Below are 14,108 nucleotides of genomic sequence, written 5' to 3' on the forward strand. Positions count from 1 at the left end.
GACACAAAACGGTTAAGAATTCCCACTTTAGAGCAATATGGGCTCTGACTCTGTTGTGCATGGTTAGAGTATAAGGCATCTCCCAGTCTCCTGGTGGTTCTTTTAGTTTTTCCTACAACCTGTCCTGAATATTTAAAGATGGGGAGGAGCTGACAATAGCATAAGGTGTAAGAAGATGGAAAGGTAGGGCAGGGAGTTTTGAACACCAAATAAAAGGTTTTTATATTTGATTCAGGAGATGACATGATGCCATTGGGATTTATTGAGTGTGGCGAGGAAGATAACACAGTCAGACCTGCACGTTAGGAAAATCATTTTGACATCTAAGTGGAAAATGAACTAATGTAATATTATTATATTTAAGAAGTTGTTTAAATTATGGAAATGCTTTCATAATTATTATCTAATTTTTCTTTATCAGGGAGGAGAATTAGGGTAAGTAATATTTTCAACATTTGACAGATGAAGAAACTGAAGATTAAGAATATGAAAGTTAGGTGAATTGCCTAAGGCTGCAGCTAAGGTGGCACAATGAATAGAACACTGGGTTTAGAGTCAGGAAGATTCATCTTTGTTAAGTTCAAATCTGGCTTCAGACTCTTATGAGTTAGTTTCCTCATTTGTAAAATAAGCTGGAGAAGGAATTGAAAACCATTCAAGTATATTTGCTTAGAAAAACCCAATGGGATCATAAAGAGTCAAATATGACTGATCAGCAACAGAGCAAGTTGGTTGGTTGGCTCTTGTTCTTTGTTATTAAAGAAGACCAAAACAAAATCACTACATTAGAGACAAGTTACAGTGTGTCTGATGGTGACTGATCAGACTAATACAGGTTCAAAATTCTCTACCACAGATGGGACAAAAATAATCCATGTGAACTCCTGGAGTAGGTTCTCTAAGCTTATATATCTCATGTTTCCTTTGAATTGCTTCTGTTTTGACTTGCTTATCTGATGAAGGCATGCCATGCTGGGTGGTCCTATGACAGTACCTCACATGCTGCACAATCAGTTTCAAAGTTCTTAAGAGAGTGTCCCTGTATTGCTTTGTCTGACCCTCCCCCCCATGAGCATTTACTTTGTGTGAGTTCTCCATAAAATAGGTTTTTTTTGTCATTTGTATTACCCTATACACTAACACTAATTTGCCATTAGTGTTTAGATGTAACTAAATCTCAGAGATCTCCATATTAATGGTGATCTGAACATGTCTATGTTCATCTTGGAAATAAACAAAACAATACACACACATAGAATATTGACTTCTGAGAATATGACCCTTCTCACAATATAACATTTATATCCTGTGGATTGCTCAGTTCAAAACTTTAATTTTAAGGTAATTTTACCTTTCAAATCATGTGCTTTATATAACTAGTGTGTTGTTGAGTGAAAGTGGACACCTGAACAGGCACCTGTGATAGGAGGGAAATTGCCCTATTTCTCTGAAAATACATACTCATAATAGAACTGTGATTTCAATCATTTGAATGTTCCCTCTAATGATTCAGACTGCCCTCCATCCATACCTACCTATTTAATATGACTATTTTCTACATCCTCCTCTAAGTTTGTTTTATGGGGTCTTCTCATAGTTCTAGGGGGCTTTCTTGTGATATTACAAGGATATGAGTAGAGCACATAGATTATCGATTAGTAATCCCTCATTTCTGTCATGTCACCACTCTATCTTTTCTTTCTGAAACTGAAGGGCAGCCCATGATATGTGCTGTTTTTCAGGGGATAATGAAATATTTTTTTTTCTTTTCAAAGAGATCTCATTTTAGTGGAATGTCCTACAAACTTAGGTGTGACTTATCTTTAGTTACATGACAATACCAAAGGTCTCTTGATTTACTAAAAGTTTTGGTTCACTGAATTTAAGTGAAAATGTTTAGGCATAAGAAAAACAATGAAAAATTGAAGCACAGAAATATTACCATTTTCCTAAGGTAGTTTTTTTCAATTAAGGATTTTATTGTTGGTAGTGACCTGTACAAGATATTTATTGAGTAGTGAAACATGAATCAACATTTATGACATCATATTTTCTACATGAAGAACACAGAAACAATAAACTTAAAATTTACAAGAATATTTAAATGAATTCTCCCCTACCACAAGCACAAGACAAAGTTGTAGACAATAAACTAAGATGTCACACAGAGTTCTGCAAGTATTGGTCAGACTTCTTCCACATGCATTAGACATCTGAGAAACAGACTCATGGGTTCAGAAATCCACAGATAAAACATAACTAGAAGTTGCTTTAGAAATAAAATTCATTGGTATTTTTCCACATTCATTAACAGCACCTCAATTTTCAACAGCTTGTACAATAGTACAAGTCCTCATACAAACAGCATAGAATCAAAAGCTTTCAGCATATGCTTAGAAGATTGACACATATATTCCTTCCATGGGAAATGTCACATATGATGCCCAACAGTTCTTGAAAAACTTCTATGATGAAATATTGTTGTAAGGGACATTTAAATAAATAAAAATTGGAAGCAGCCATAAGTGCTAAACCTTTAGACCCACCAAACACACTATATAGTATTTCTGCCTATTTAATATGATTTCTAGAAACATTCTCCTAACACCAAAATGAATATTGTTGTATAGTGTGTATTTAAAGGAAATAAAATGAATAATTATTACCTTTAGCCTTAAGTCAAAGCTGTTTAGTCTAGAATACCATCCTTCTTTCCTTCCTTCCTTCCTTCCTTCCTTCCTTCCTTCCTTCCTTCCTTCCTTCCTTCCTTCCTTCCTTCCTTCCATCTTGCCTACCTACCTTCTTTTCCTTCTTTCTTTCTTTCTCATTGTGCAGCACCAGGATAAAGTGTTTTTATTACAAAAGGTTCTTTTCATTACTAGTTATAGGGTACCATGTTCTACATTTAACATTGTGCTAGACTCTAGCTCTGCTCACAAATCAATGAATAATACAAGTAAGTTATTTGGTTCTTACAACTCTGAGAGGTATTTGCCCTATATCAGATGGGTGAGACTTGGTGATAACTTGTTAAAATTTCATAGGATAGCAAAAGATACAGCAGGAACTAGAATCCATGTCTTTTGACTCAGTATTAATATTCTACTGTAGCCTATATTTTGGGTGTGTTCTAGGATTATTTGTTTTTATATAGTTATAGTGTTTGCAAGTATTCCTATTTGAGTCATTGTTCTTATATATCAACTTCTTTTCTTTCAGATCTTCTAATTCAGTTTTCATATGTTGATCTGTACCATGAATGATGATCTGTAATGTGAATTGTGACTAGAGAATAGAGGTTTTTAACCTTGGTTCTATTAGCTTAAATTTTTTTGATAACTATATTTCAATATACTTGATTTTCTTTGTGATCCTGTGTATTTTATAATGTGCTTTTAAAATCATTCTGAGAAGTAAGTTTCACAAGATTGCTGGAGGGATCTATGACACAAAAAAGGCTAAGCACACCAGTTTACAGCAACATGAATTATATGGGCTCTGGCTTTGATGTGCAAGGTTAGATTATAAGGCATCTCCCAGTCTCCTGGTTATCCTTTTAGTTTTCCCTACAACCTGTCCTGACTCTCCAATGTGGATGAGTCTAGGTTTGGTTGACTCAATCATGATAAAATCATTTTTAGACCAATGAAAAATAAAATTCAAGCCAAATTACTGCTCTAGCAATAGAGGATGAAAATGTGTTTCTGAGCTGTCAGGCATAGATCTGTTGGCAGATAGAGCAGTCAAAAAGGAAACTATAGGATATGAGTTGTACTATTCTAGTTCCTTGGTAGGATCTTGGCATTTAGTGTTAACTAATGATTTTTACTTCATCTCTGAAAGACAACAAAGTCATAATTTCAGATAGGTTCCACCAATAAAGCTGAACTATTGCAACACAGTATTTTTAATCAATACAACCAAAAGGTGAAGTGTATTTATTTGGCATTTCAAGGTTTTGTCTCATTTCATTGATAAATAAAAGCCTATGACATGGTAACATTTACTGTTATGAAGACAGACATGCAAGGAATGAATCAATAAAAAAATGGAACTGCATGTCAAAGAAGGGGCAGTGGTTGGGAAATTGAGACACATAATATATGAGCAGCTAATATTCCAGAACATGACTCTTGCTTTATTATAAAAGTGGGCATAGACTTAGATGTCCTGATGATGATGCATAGCTGTGAGATTCACACTGCTGTACCTGCATTTGTCAAATGCATGCCCCTTCTAATCCAGAAACTCTGTTTTACTGTGCCCATGAGGATGCTCAGTAAATCACAGTCAAGTCATATTGAATTGTTCTGGATTTCCCAACCTACCAGGCATAAAGTTGCATAATATAATTCAACATATATTCTTCTCTCAAATAAATGAAAATAAATTTTTATCCCTGATCATACTTAGCAAAGGTTTGACCTTGAGAGTTTCCTAAACATACCTTTATTTTATGTTACAATCATAATTCTTATTTTTTTGTAGCCTTTAGAGATTTCTAAATCTCTAAAATCAAGAATTACTGTTTTTGTTTCACATTATCCACAATTAAACAAAATGGAATGGTTGGTGTCTGTAGGTGAGAGAAGTCATTTAGGAAGTTGATAACAGATGTTCAAATTTGCAGCATAGCACGTACCTGATAACTACTGGCTAGGACATTCCTTTCTTTCTCTCCAAATTCACCAAGGAAAGATAAACAAGATGCTACAGGTTATATTCCTGTGACCTTAAGTGTGATTTGGGGGAAGGGCTCTGCGTGAACAGTATTGCAGTGATTTACTCATTCCTCCCAGTAGTGACTGAGCATTTGAACCAAAGAACTCACCACACTAATTGTATTCTATATTTAACCAACACAGGACAATGACAATAACTTATCCCTTGGTACAAACACTGTGTAAACAGAAATGCCTTTTTTTTCCTTTTTTCTTTCTTCTTTGCAGTAAAGAAGAGGTTCCATATTAAAAAAATAGCCTTTCTTTCTCCATCAGCTCATGTTTTGGTTCCTCTTCCTAAGTTATTATTCACATTTTTTTTCTTTCTTCACATCATTCTACACCATTAGCCAATGGCGGAGCTGGAAAAAGAGAAAACATAATTCCAGTTACATAGGGACTCTAAGGAGGGGATGGAAGTAGCTGATGCCAGTAGTTTCAATCTTTTTCAGTTTCATTGCAACAAGGCTAAACTCTCAAAGGATCACTTAGCTCCCTTCCATTTACTTCCTCTATCTTTGTCCCTACTAGTCAACTGAAAAAGAAAACATCATACAATCATTGAAAATTAAAGCAGGAAGAGGCCTCTAAGGAAAGTGCTGGTAAATATTTAACAATTAGCTCTTCAGGGGTAAAAAGGACCCACTACATCCTTTAAAGTTTAATCTGTCTAATTAATATTTTCTCCATCATGTTCTTTAATCTCAATAATCAACAAAACAACAAATCAAGCCCTGCTTTATAGCATTTGCTGATTTCAAAGTTATAAATGCTCATACTGACAATTTGTTAATTGGCAGAATCTCGTTTCACCATACCAGTTCAAATCTTGCATTCTAGAGACAAGGTCACTGAAGTCCAAAGAGTTGAAGGGTGCTTCCCAAATATAGTAGAATTGTTTTGTGCCTCTATTAAGTGGGATATCAGGTGCCTTAATTGAGAAAGAGTGTCTAGACTGTCTGGTCAGGCCACAGGAGAGGATGGGATGACATCCACCCTTCCATTCCAGGCAGAAGTTTTTCGAACTTTTTTCTTTTCATTCAATCCTTCTTTCCCCCCCTTCCTTTTCCTCTTCAATGACTTCATCCAATGCCCTCAATTCAGGAGAGACTAGTGCTTTAAAATGGTGAGGATGCTATTTGACTTTCTTGCTGCTATAGTAGAGAAGACCTAGCCTAAGGAGGAATTGGTATCCAAAGACTTATCAAAGCTCCTATTGCCTGAGGTTATACTTTCCTGACCTAGAAGGGCTTGTTGCCATGGTAATTATGGAGCTGGAGAAGAGTAGCATTTTATATCTCTTTTAAACTAGAAGTTGTATTCTTTTAAATTTCTTGTGATTTAAAATGTCATTTTAAATTGCATTTTTCATCTATCAGCATCTCAGAAATATTATCCTGCTGAGAATTAGGCCTGGCTCAAAGTACCAAGGTCACCCAGGTGATATATACATATACATATACATATACATATATATATATATATATATATATATGTATGTATGTATATAGCACTATTTTTGATGAAGTAACAAAGAAGGAATATTTTATTTATTGTAGTCAAGTGAAATTTACTTAGATTATATTATACACACATATATATGTTTTATATATGCATAAATTGCATGTATTTATATATATGTAAAATATTATGGAAATTTCTTATTAATTTATAAACAAAAGTATTGGAACACTCATATATTATAAACTTAGGACAATAGACCTCTTAATACTTGGGTGGTCTTTAAGTAAACTATTTTTTTGTGTTTTGAGGCAATCTGGGTTTAAATGATTTGCCCAGAGTAACATAGTTACAAGCCATCTAAGGCTGGATTTGACCTCAAGTCCTCCTGTCTCTAGGGTTGTTTTTCTATCCACTGAGCAACCTAGCTGCTCCCCTTATATTATCTACTCTTGGAATTTGCTTCTCTATCCAAGTGTTAGGTTAGATGACTTCCAAGAACCCTTCCTGTTTTAAATCTATTATCTTCTGAGCATTCCTTGGATCACTTGGGGGAACCTCAAAGATCAGCACTGGTTCCCAGACTACATTTTGTGAACCCATCATCTAGTCAAAGCCATATATCATTGAGAAATGGTCAATGATAATAATAATAATAATAATAATAATAATAATAATAATAGCATTTATATAGCATTTTAAGGTTCTTGAAGCACTTCACAAATATTTCATGAGATCCTCACACAACCCTAAGAAATAGCTGCTAGTACTATTCCCATTTACATCTGGAAAATTGAGGAAGACAGATATTTAGTGTCTTTCCCGGGTTCACATCTCACTAAGTGAGATCAAATTTGAACTCAGCTCTTCCTGACTATAGGAAGCTATGTGGCCCTGGAGTTGGGAGGGTAACAGTTCAAATCTGGTCTCCGATATTTACTAGCTGTGTTACCCTAGGCAAGTCACTTGACATTTTGTTTTAGTTCCTCATCTCTATAATGAGCTATGAGAAAGAAATGACAAACCACTTCAGAATCTTAGCCAAGAAAACTCTAAATGAGGTTCCATTAAGAGTGGAAGATGACTGAACAACAATAAAAACAATATATATATATATATATTTATAATATGTATGTTTGTGTGTATATATATATATTTAACATGTTATACATATATAACATATTACATACATAACTACAGACCAAATATTCCTAACCACAGCTAGTGTGTTATGACTCTGAATTTAGAGTCAGAATAGATAACTGGATTTGGATCTCATTTATAGCATTTCATTAGCAGCATTGCAAATTATTTCTCTGAGTCTCAATTTCCTTATATGTGTAGAAGTATAATAATATACAGACTTCCTATTTCACAGTGTGACTGTAAGGATCAAATAATACTTTTTGATGCAATTTAGTCTCGACTAGTCAAATAACAGGGCTAATCAGTTACTATCTGTGTGACTGGGAAATTAGGATTTAGACCCCTGGAAGGATTTCCAAATCTTCAATCAGAGAGGGGGAGAGGTTCAAAATAAATATATCTCCATTTTGATTTTTTGGATTTAAAAGAAAAAAAAATCTCAGGCATGCAAACCAGGGATAATGCCTTCCTGTTTCAGGTTCTTGGTATTGATGCATTTGAACAAATAGCTATTTAGGTTTCAAGTGACATGTCATACCCTGTTATTATGGCAGTTCTTGGTTTGGTCTAATTTTGAACCTTAGCCATTTGACAACAGTCATGTAGAAAGGACTCAGTAATGTGTATACACAGTTGCTAGCATTTCTATAGCACCTATTAGATGAAATATAAAGTACAGTACTAAGTGCCTTACAAATATTATTTCATTTGATCCTCGCAATAACCCTGAGAGATGGGTGCTTTTATTTTCCTCATACTAAAGTTGAGAAAATGGAGGTTAAATAACTTGCCCAGGATCACATAGTTAGTGAGTGTTAAAGGCTGGATTTGAACTCAGGTTTTCTTGATTTCAGGCCTAGAGCTCCATCAACTCTACTGCCAAGCTGCTCTGGCTAAGGGAATGTCTAAAATACTAGCCATGGCAAACATAAGAATAACTGATATTTCTCCTTATATAGAACTAAGACTCTGTAGAGATATACATTCATCCTCTTAGATCTTAATTGGGGGAATAGAAAGGAAGAAAAATTCTTATTCCTTTACTAATGGTGGTGTAATCCAAAAATGGCTATTTCTGAAGTCAGGAGGGTGGCATCTATTTCCAATATTAAACGTCTACCAGAATGACATATGTCCCAATGTTCTTCTAACTTAGATGCATCACTGAAGCTTCTCTCAAGAGGCTAAAATGGAGTATTTAAGTCAAGGCAATAACAGGGTAAATTTCCTGGTTTAAACTGCCCAGAATTGTTCATCTAATCACAGGAATGGAAAGTTTCTCAATAATTACCAAGTTAGGTCATTGCTCTTTCTAATTGGTGCAGCTATTATTATATGTGTAAGTGATTCCAACAAGATGTTCTGTAGCTCTGAATTGATGTCTTGCTCTTCTGACATGTTCAGCATATATACAACATAGTTTAGTTGAGCATTAGTTTGAGCACTTCAAACTCCATTCAAATTCAAAAAGTTGAAATTATGGATAATTAGTTATCAATTTTTAGGAATTTTATTATTGTATTTTATTTTACATAAATATGCTTTTTATTCCTTTAATACATAATCCTACCCCTTTCCGAAACCTAAACCCTCATGGCGGATAGCTGGAAGGATATGGGGTATAGGACTTTGCACCTGTTGCCCAAGTCTCTGTCTAACTACGGATAGGCTTATCATCAGAAAGTGATCATGTGATGGATGTTTTCATCTGCAGTATTTCATGAAAGTCAGTGGAGAAGCTGCTGTCTGTGTCATATGTGCTCAGAGTCAGGAAACTTCTGCCACTGCCCAAGGTTAAAACCTCTCCCCCCAAGCCGTGAGTACTTACGGTGAACTGACGAACTTCTCCATTCTCTACCAGGCCATGTTCTTTCTCAGGAGTGATTGCATAAGCCAGTTTCTGAAACAAACCCAAGGAAGATAGGTAGTTAGCTTTTAGAGTATATCCAGGGTTGGATTGAGATTGGCTTAATTTTTATACTGATGTCTTTTCTGAAGAAGCCAATGGAAAAGTCTGTTGGCTTCACAGATCTGCTTTAATGAATTAGAGGTCCATAGACTTAGGAAAGTGGATAGAGCACCAGACCTGGAGTTAGGAGGACCAGAATTCAAGTCCAGTCTCAGATACTTGACACTTATTAGTTGGGTGACCTTGGGCAAGTCACTTAACCTTGACTGCCTCTCATCCAGGGCCATCTCCAATTGTCCTGATTCATGTCTGACCACTGAACCCAATGGCTCTGGAGGAAAAAGTGAGGCTGGTGAGTTATTATAGCACCCCCTTGCTCAAATCCAAATGTCATGCTATCTCCTCTCTGATATCATGGTCTTTTTCAAGAATGATGGACAAATCACAACAAGCTTGTACCCAGAGAGGATATGTTACTTTACCCAAAGGTACTGAATGGCAAAACTGAGATTTTATCCTGGATCCTCTAACTCCATGGCTGATGAATCTAGTTCATTGCACCAGTCAACCTACTAGATTTAATACTAGCTCTACCTGTCGCTTTTCTTTTTAACTTAAATCAAGACTTTGTAAGTATAAGAAATCATGTTGACTTTTCCTCATTTCATTGATAAAGTGAAATATTTTCTACTATAATTTAGTAGTTGTATGAACAGAATAATAGCCATTCATGTGGCTAAAATCTATGACTTCTGTTCCAAAATACCTTCCCTACTAATCTAAATTCTATCACTGGTGACTCATGATTTTGGTTTAAATAGTTTTTTCCAGTTATTTTGTTTAAAAATGCTAATACTCCTTGATTGAGAGATTGTCATTGAAATTGTCAAGACTATTAAATAAAGGCATGTAAACTGAAACAGACTGAAATCATACAACGTAAATATCAATAATTAGATTTTTATAGAAAGAGTTGCGGATTATTGGAGAAATTCAAAGAAATCTTTGAGACTCAGGAGTCTCCCTTAATCTACCAATCTACTACAATCTGGCCCTGATTGTTTTACACTGAGTAAGGGCTCCCTGTACTCAGAATGAGAGAAATACATATGTTGTAAAACATTACATATTATTTTGTATATAACCTTTATCACAAACTGGATATAGATATGATAAATCACAAAGCAAAGCACAGATTTCTATCTGTAAAACTTTGGGGAGATTTTCCCAGTTTTTCTGTTATACTGTTCTTTGGAAATGCCAAAAACCTTAGTCTTTTGAGAGAGAAGCAATTACTTTCTCCACTTTTCTAGTAAAGCCAGACATGGCTTGACAGGACTTCCCTTGCTAACTAGACTCAAAAGTGGCAGATTCTTATGTCCATAGCTTTATTTCTTATTGCTGGGTAATCTTAGACTTGACCTTCCTGAGACTTAGGTTTCCATGCTACAGTGCTTGTCGTTCATCTAAATCATGGAGAATTATAGCATGTAACTATTGGACACATAAAATGTTTTTTAAAATCAATAATTCTTTAGTGTTATTCCTCAACTTTGAAATCTCCCTCCCTTTTATAAAATGAGGACAGAATACCTTCTGAGTGACTGTAATAGCATTGATCTCTCTTTTTCTTTTATCACATACTTATTTTTTTAGAAATAGTAGTTGGAAAAGGAAAAGGTGGGAAGAGTATATGGGAGAGACAAATCTAATTCCTAAGAGAATACTCTAGTCATTCCAGATCAGTGTTTTCCAACTACGACTCAGCTTGGGCTGGTAAAATGTCTAAATTTTATATTATTTATTCCTTCCCCATTTTAGTTTTAGGGCAGTGCCGCTCCAATTGGGTATAATTGTGTTTATGAAGGGGTATGATGATTAGCTATGGGGATCTAAGGAGAGAAGTAAGGCAGGAATAGGATAAGCACGATTCATATGAGAAGGAAGAATTTTTTTTTTTGCGGTTCATAGATTTTTAGATAGGTCTTTAGCAATAAAAATTTTGTTGTTGCTTAGTTGTTTGACTTGTTTTTGACTTAGGTATTTTGTGTTTGACTCTTTATGACCCCATTTGGGGTTTTCTTGGCAAAGATACTGGAATGGATTGCTGTTCCCTTCTCCAGCTCATTTACAGATGAGAAAAGTGAAGCAAACATGGTTAAGTGACTTGTCCAGGGTCACATAGCTAGTAAATCTATGAGTCCAAATTTGAACTCAATTCCTCTGGATTCTAGGCTTAGCACATTAACCACTATGCCACTTAATTACCCCAAAAGTTTTGCAGATTGGTAAAAATTTGCTACAAACCAGAACAGGCCCTTGCACTTACTCTCAACAGGTCTGTCAAGTTTATACTATTAAGCTTGTTTTTCCAATAAAACTTCAAATCAGTTCATTGAAAATGAAAGTCACACAAAGCAATAACATAGTCATTTCAACTCTATTTCAGCTAGGTAAATGGGTAAAGTAATTTAAAAATCAACCTTTTAGTTTCAATCTTTATAAATTATATCTAAATTCCATAAGAAGCACACTGACACTTTAAGGATACCCCTCAGGTTACTGCACTTTTTGCTCCTCCCCTCTCTTTTAGAGATACTATCCTACCATTTGTCAGATCTCATGTTGAACAACACTATTTTAATGCTCATTTACAATTTTAACAATTTCCAAGAAATATCACAGCATGAAAAACCAGGATTATTTCTAGGAATCTAGAAATGTTAAAATGTGTTTCATGTTCCTTTAAAGAAAATATTGGGTCTCAGTGTTGATGTTTTTTCCCTAAAAATTATGTGTTCGTAGAATTTCAGAGCTGAAAGAGACCTTTGAGATAATTGGATTCATTCTGCTCAATTGGTAATGAGTGAATTGAAGTTCTGGAAAGTTAAGTAATTTGCCCAAGAATATGCAACTATTGTAACCAAGATTAGAGTGCAGTTTTAGTTCAAGATAGGTTGAAGAATATTAATGTTAAAATATATATATATATATGTATATATATATGTATATATATATATATCTATATATATATATATATATATATATATATATATATATATATATATATATATATATAATGCTCCAGATCAATGTTTCTTAACAATTTATCAATCTGTACCACATCAATAGACCTGCTAGAGTGTGAGGTGGTGATCATTTTTCCTCCATTCCCACTTGCATTCAGTCATCTGTCTATCTATACCAAGCCCTGCCAAGTTCATTATATATGTATAATGAATATAGATATTCTCTCTTCTCTCTCCCTCCATCCCCCCTCTCTCTCTAAAGTATGCATTCCATATTCCCTTCTCTTTCTACCATGGTTACTATCATATCCATTCTTTACCTTCCTGACTAAAGGGAGCATTGAAACTCAGGATAGGATGACCTACCATGGATATTTCTAGAATGCACCAAAGTACCCAATGAATTTTCCTAGACCAAATACACACCTCACGAAAGGATCCAGGTAAGCTACAGAATTTGTAGGTGGCATAAATCGGTACCATTGCCATGGAAGAAGTGGCAATTATCCAGCCCACCACGTTGGCCCAGTCTGGAAAGATGTATGTTCCATAGTTGGGTGGTCTGAATGTAACAATGCTGACAACCACCACAAACTGAAAACAGTGGAAGGAGAGAGGAAAGATTAAATTCAACTAGTATTTATTACGTGTGCATAAGACACTGGAAAAATATAATAGCTGACTATCACTTATAAAAGTTTACACAGTATTTTATTATTTTTCATTTAAATCACATGACATTCCTAAGGGAGGAAAAAGGTATTTCAGGTATTGTTATATCTTCATTGTGCAAAGAAAGAAACTGAGGTCAGAGAAGGTAAGTGACTTGTCCACAGTTACATAGCTATACTTATCAGAATTTGATCTTCCTGTATCAAAGACCAGAACTCCATCCAATATGCCATACTAGCTCAGTATCTGATTATTTAGTAGGAGAAAAATCATTTTACTTGTTAGAACAAGTAAAGTTTTTTCCTTAAGGAAATATCTTTTGTAAAAAAAAAATGAAACTAAGCACTATGTGGTTCTGATAACTATGTTTGTTCCTGAAAAAGAAAAGAGAAAATATATCATTCTCCATTCTTTGCAGTGCTGGAAGATTATGAATGTAGAAGATTACATATGGTGTCAGATTCAGGTAGTGTGTTAGTTTTTTTTAAGGTTTTTGCAAGGCAAACGGGGTTAAGTGGCTTGCCCAAGGCCAGACAGCTAGGTAATTATTAAGTGTCTGAGACCAGATTTGAACCCAGGTACTCCTGACTCCAGGGCCAGTGCTTTATCCACTACACCACCTAGCTGCCCCTAGTGTGTTAGTTTTGCTGAACTTCCTTCCCCCCCCTTTCTTTTGAAATACCTGTTATAAGGAATGACTCTCTGGATAGGAGAAGGAAAAAAGATACATTAAGGTGGGAAAGAAAAGAGATAAATTAAAAAAAATGAAAATCATGTAAAAAACCAAAATATATCATTTTTAATAAGCTCACTTAGTCAAGCAATCTATACATGAATCAATTTTTCAAATTCCTAGAAAGTAATACAATGTAAAAAATAATGAATAATTGGGAAAATTCACCAAGAACTCTTATGTGTTTTATAATAACACAGAATAGTGTCAAGTATCTAGGAAGCTGGTACTACAGATAGTATTATCCCTATTTTACAAATGAAGAAATTGAGGATTATCAAGGATAAGTGATTGATCTATGGTTGCCCAGCTAATGTCAGAAATGGGACTTGAGCCCAGATCCTTGCTGACTCCAAGTCGAGCATTCCCTCTGTTATGTGAGCTATAATTAATTTCATTTAACAGATGAAGAAACAGACCTTCACTATCATTAAGTG

General features: G+C 34.8%; 1 protein-coding gene and 1 long non-coding RNA gene across 3 annotated transcripts in view; one reads left to right on the top strand and one right to left on the bottom strand.

Moving 5' to 3' along the window:
• Positions 1-14,108, top strand: part of LOC141502493 (uncharacterized) — a 156,163-nt gene that overhangs the window by 58,601 nt on the left and 83,454 nt on the right. The window lies entirely within an intron of this gene.
• The window catches only part of SLC6A3 (solute carrier family 6 member 3), an 87,953-nt gene continuing 78,476 nt past the window's right edge, over positions 4,632-14,108 (bottom strand). The window contains exons 12-14 of the mRNA XM_074201271.1: positions 12,693-12,860; positions 9,157-9,228; positions 4,632-5,083 (exon numbers count right to left, since the gene is read on the bottom strand). Coding sequence (XP_074057372.1) covers positions 5,060-5,083; positions 9,157-9,228; positions 12,693-12,860 — 264 coding nt within the window. The 3' untranslated portion in view covers positions 4,632-5,059. The remainder of the gene's footprint in view (positions 5,084-9,156; positions 9,229-12,692; positions 12,861-14,108) is intronic.

This window comes from Macrotis lagotis, chromosome X, assembly GCF_037893015.1.
Source record: "Macrotis lagotis isolate mMagLag1 chromosome X, bilby.v1.9.chrom.fasta, whole genome shotgun sequence".
In the NCBI taxonomy this organism is placed as follows: Eukaryota; Metazoa; Chordata; class Mammalia; order Peramelemorphia; family Peramelidae; genus Macrotis; species Macrotis lagotis.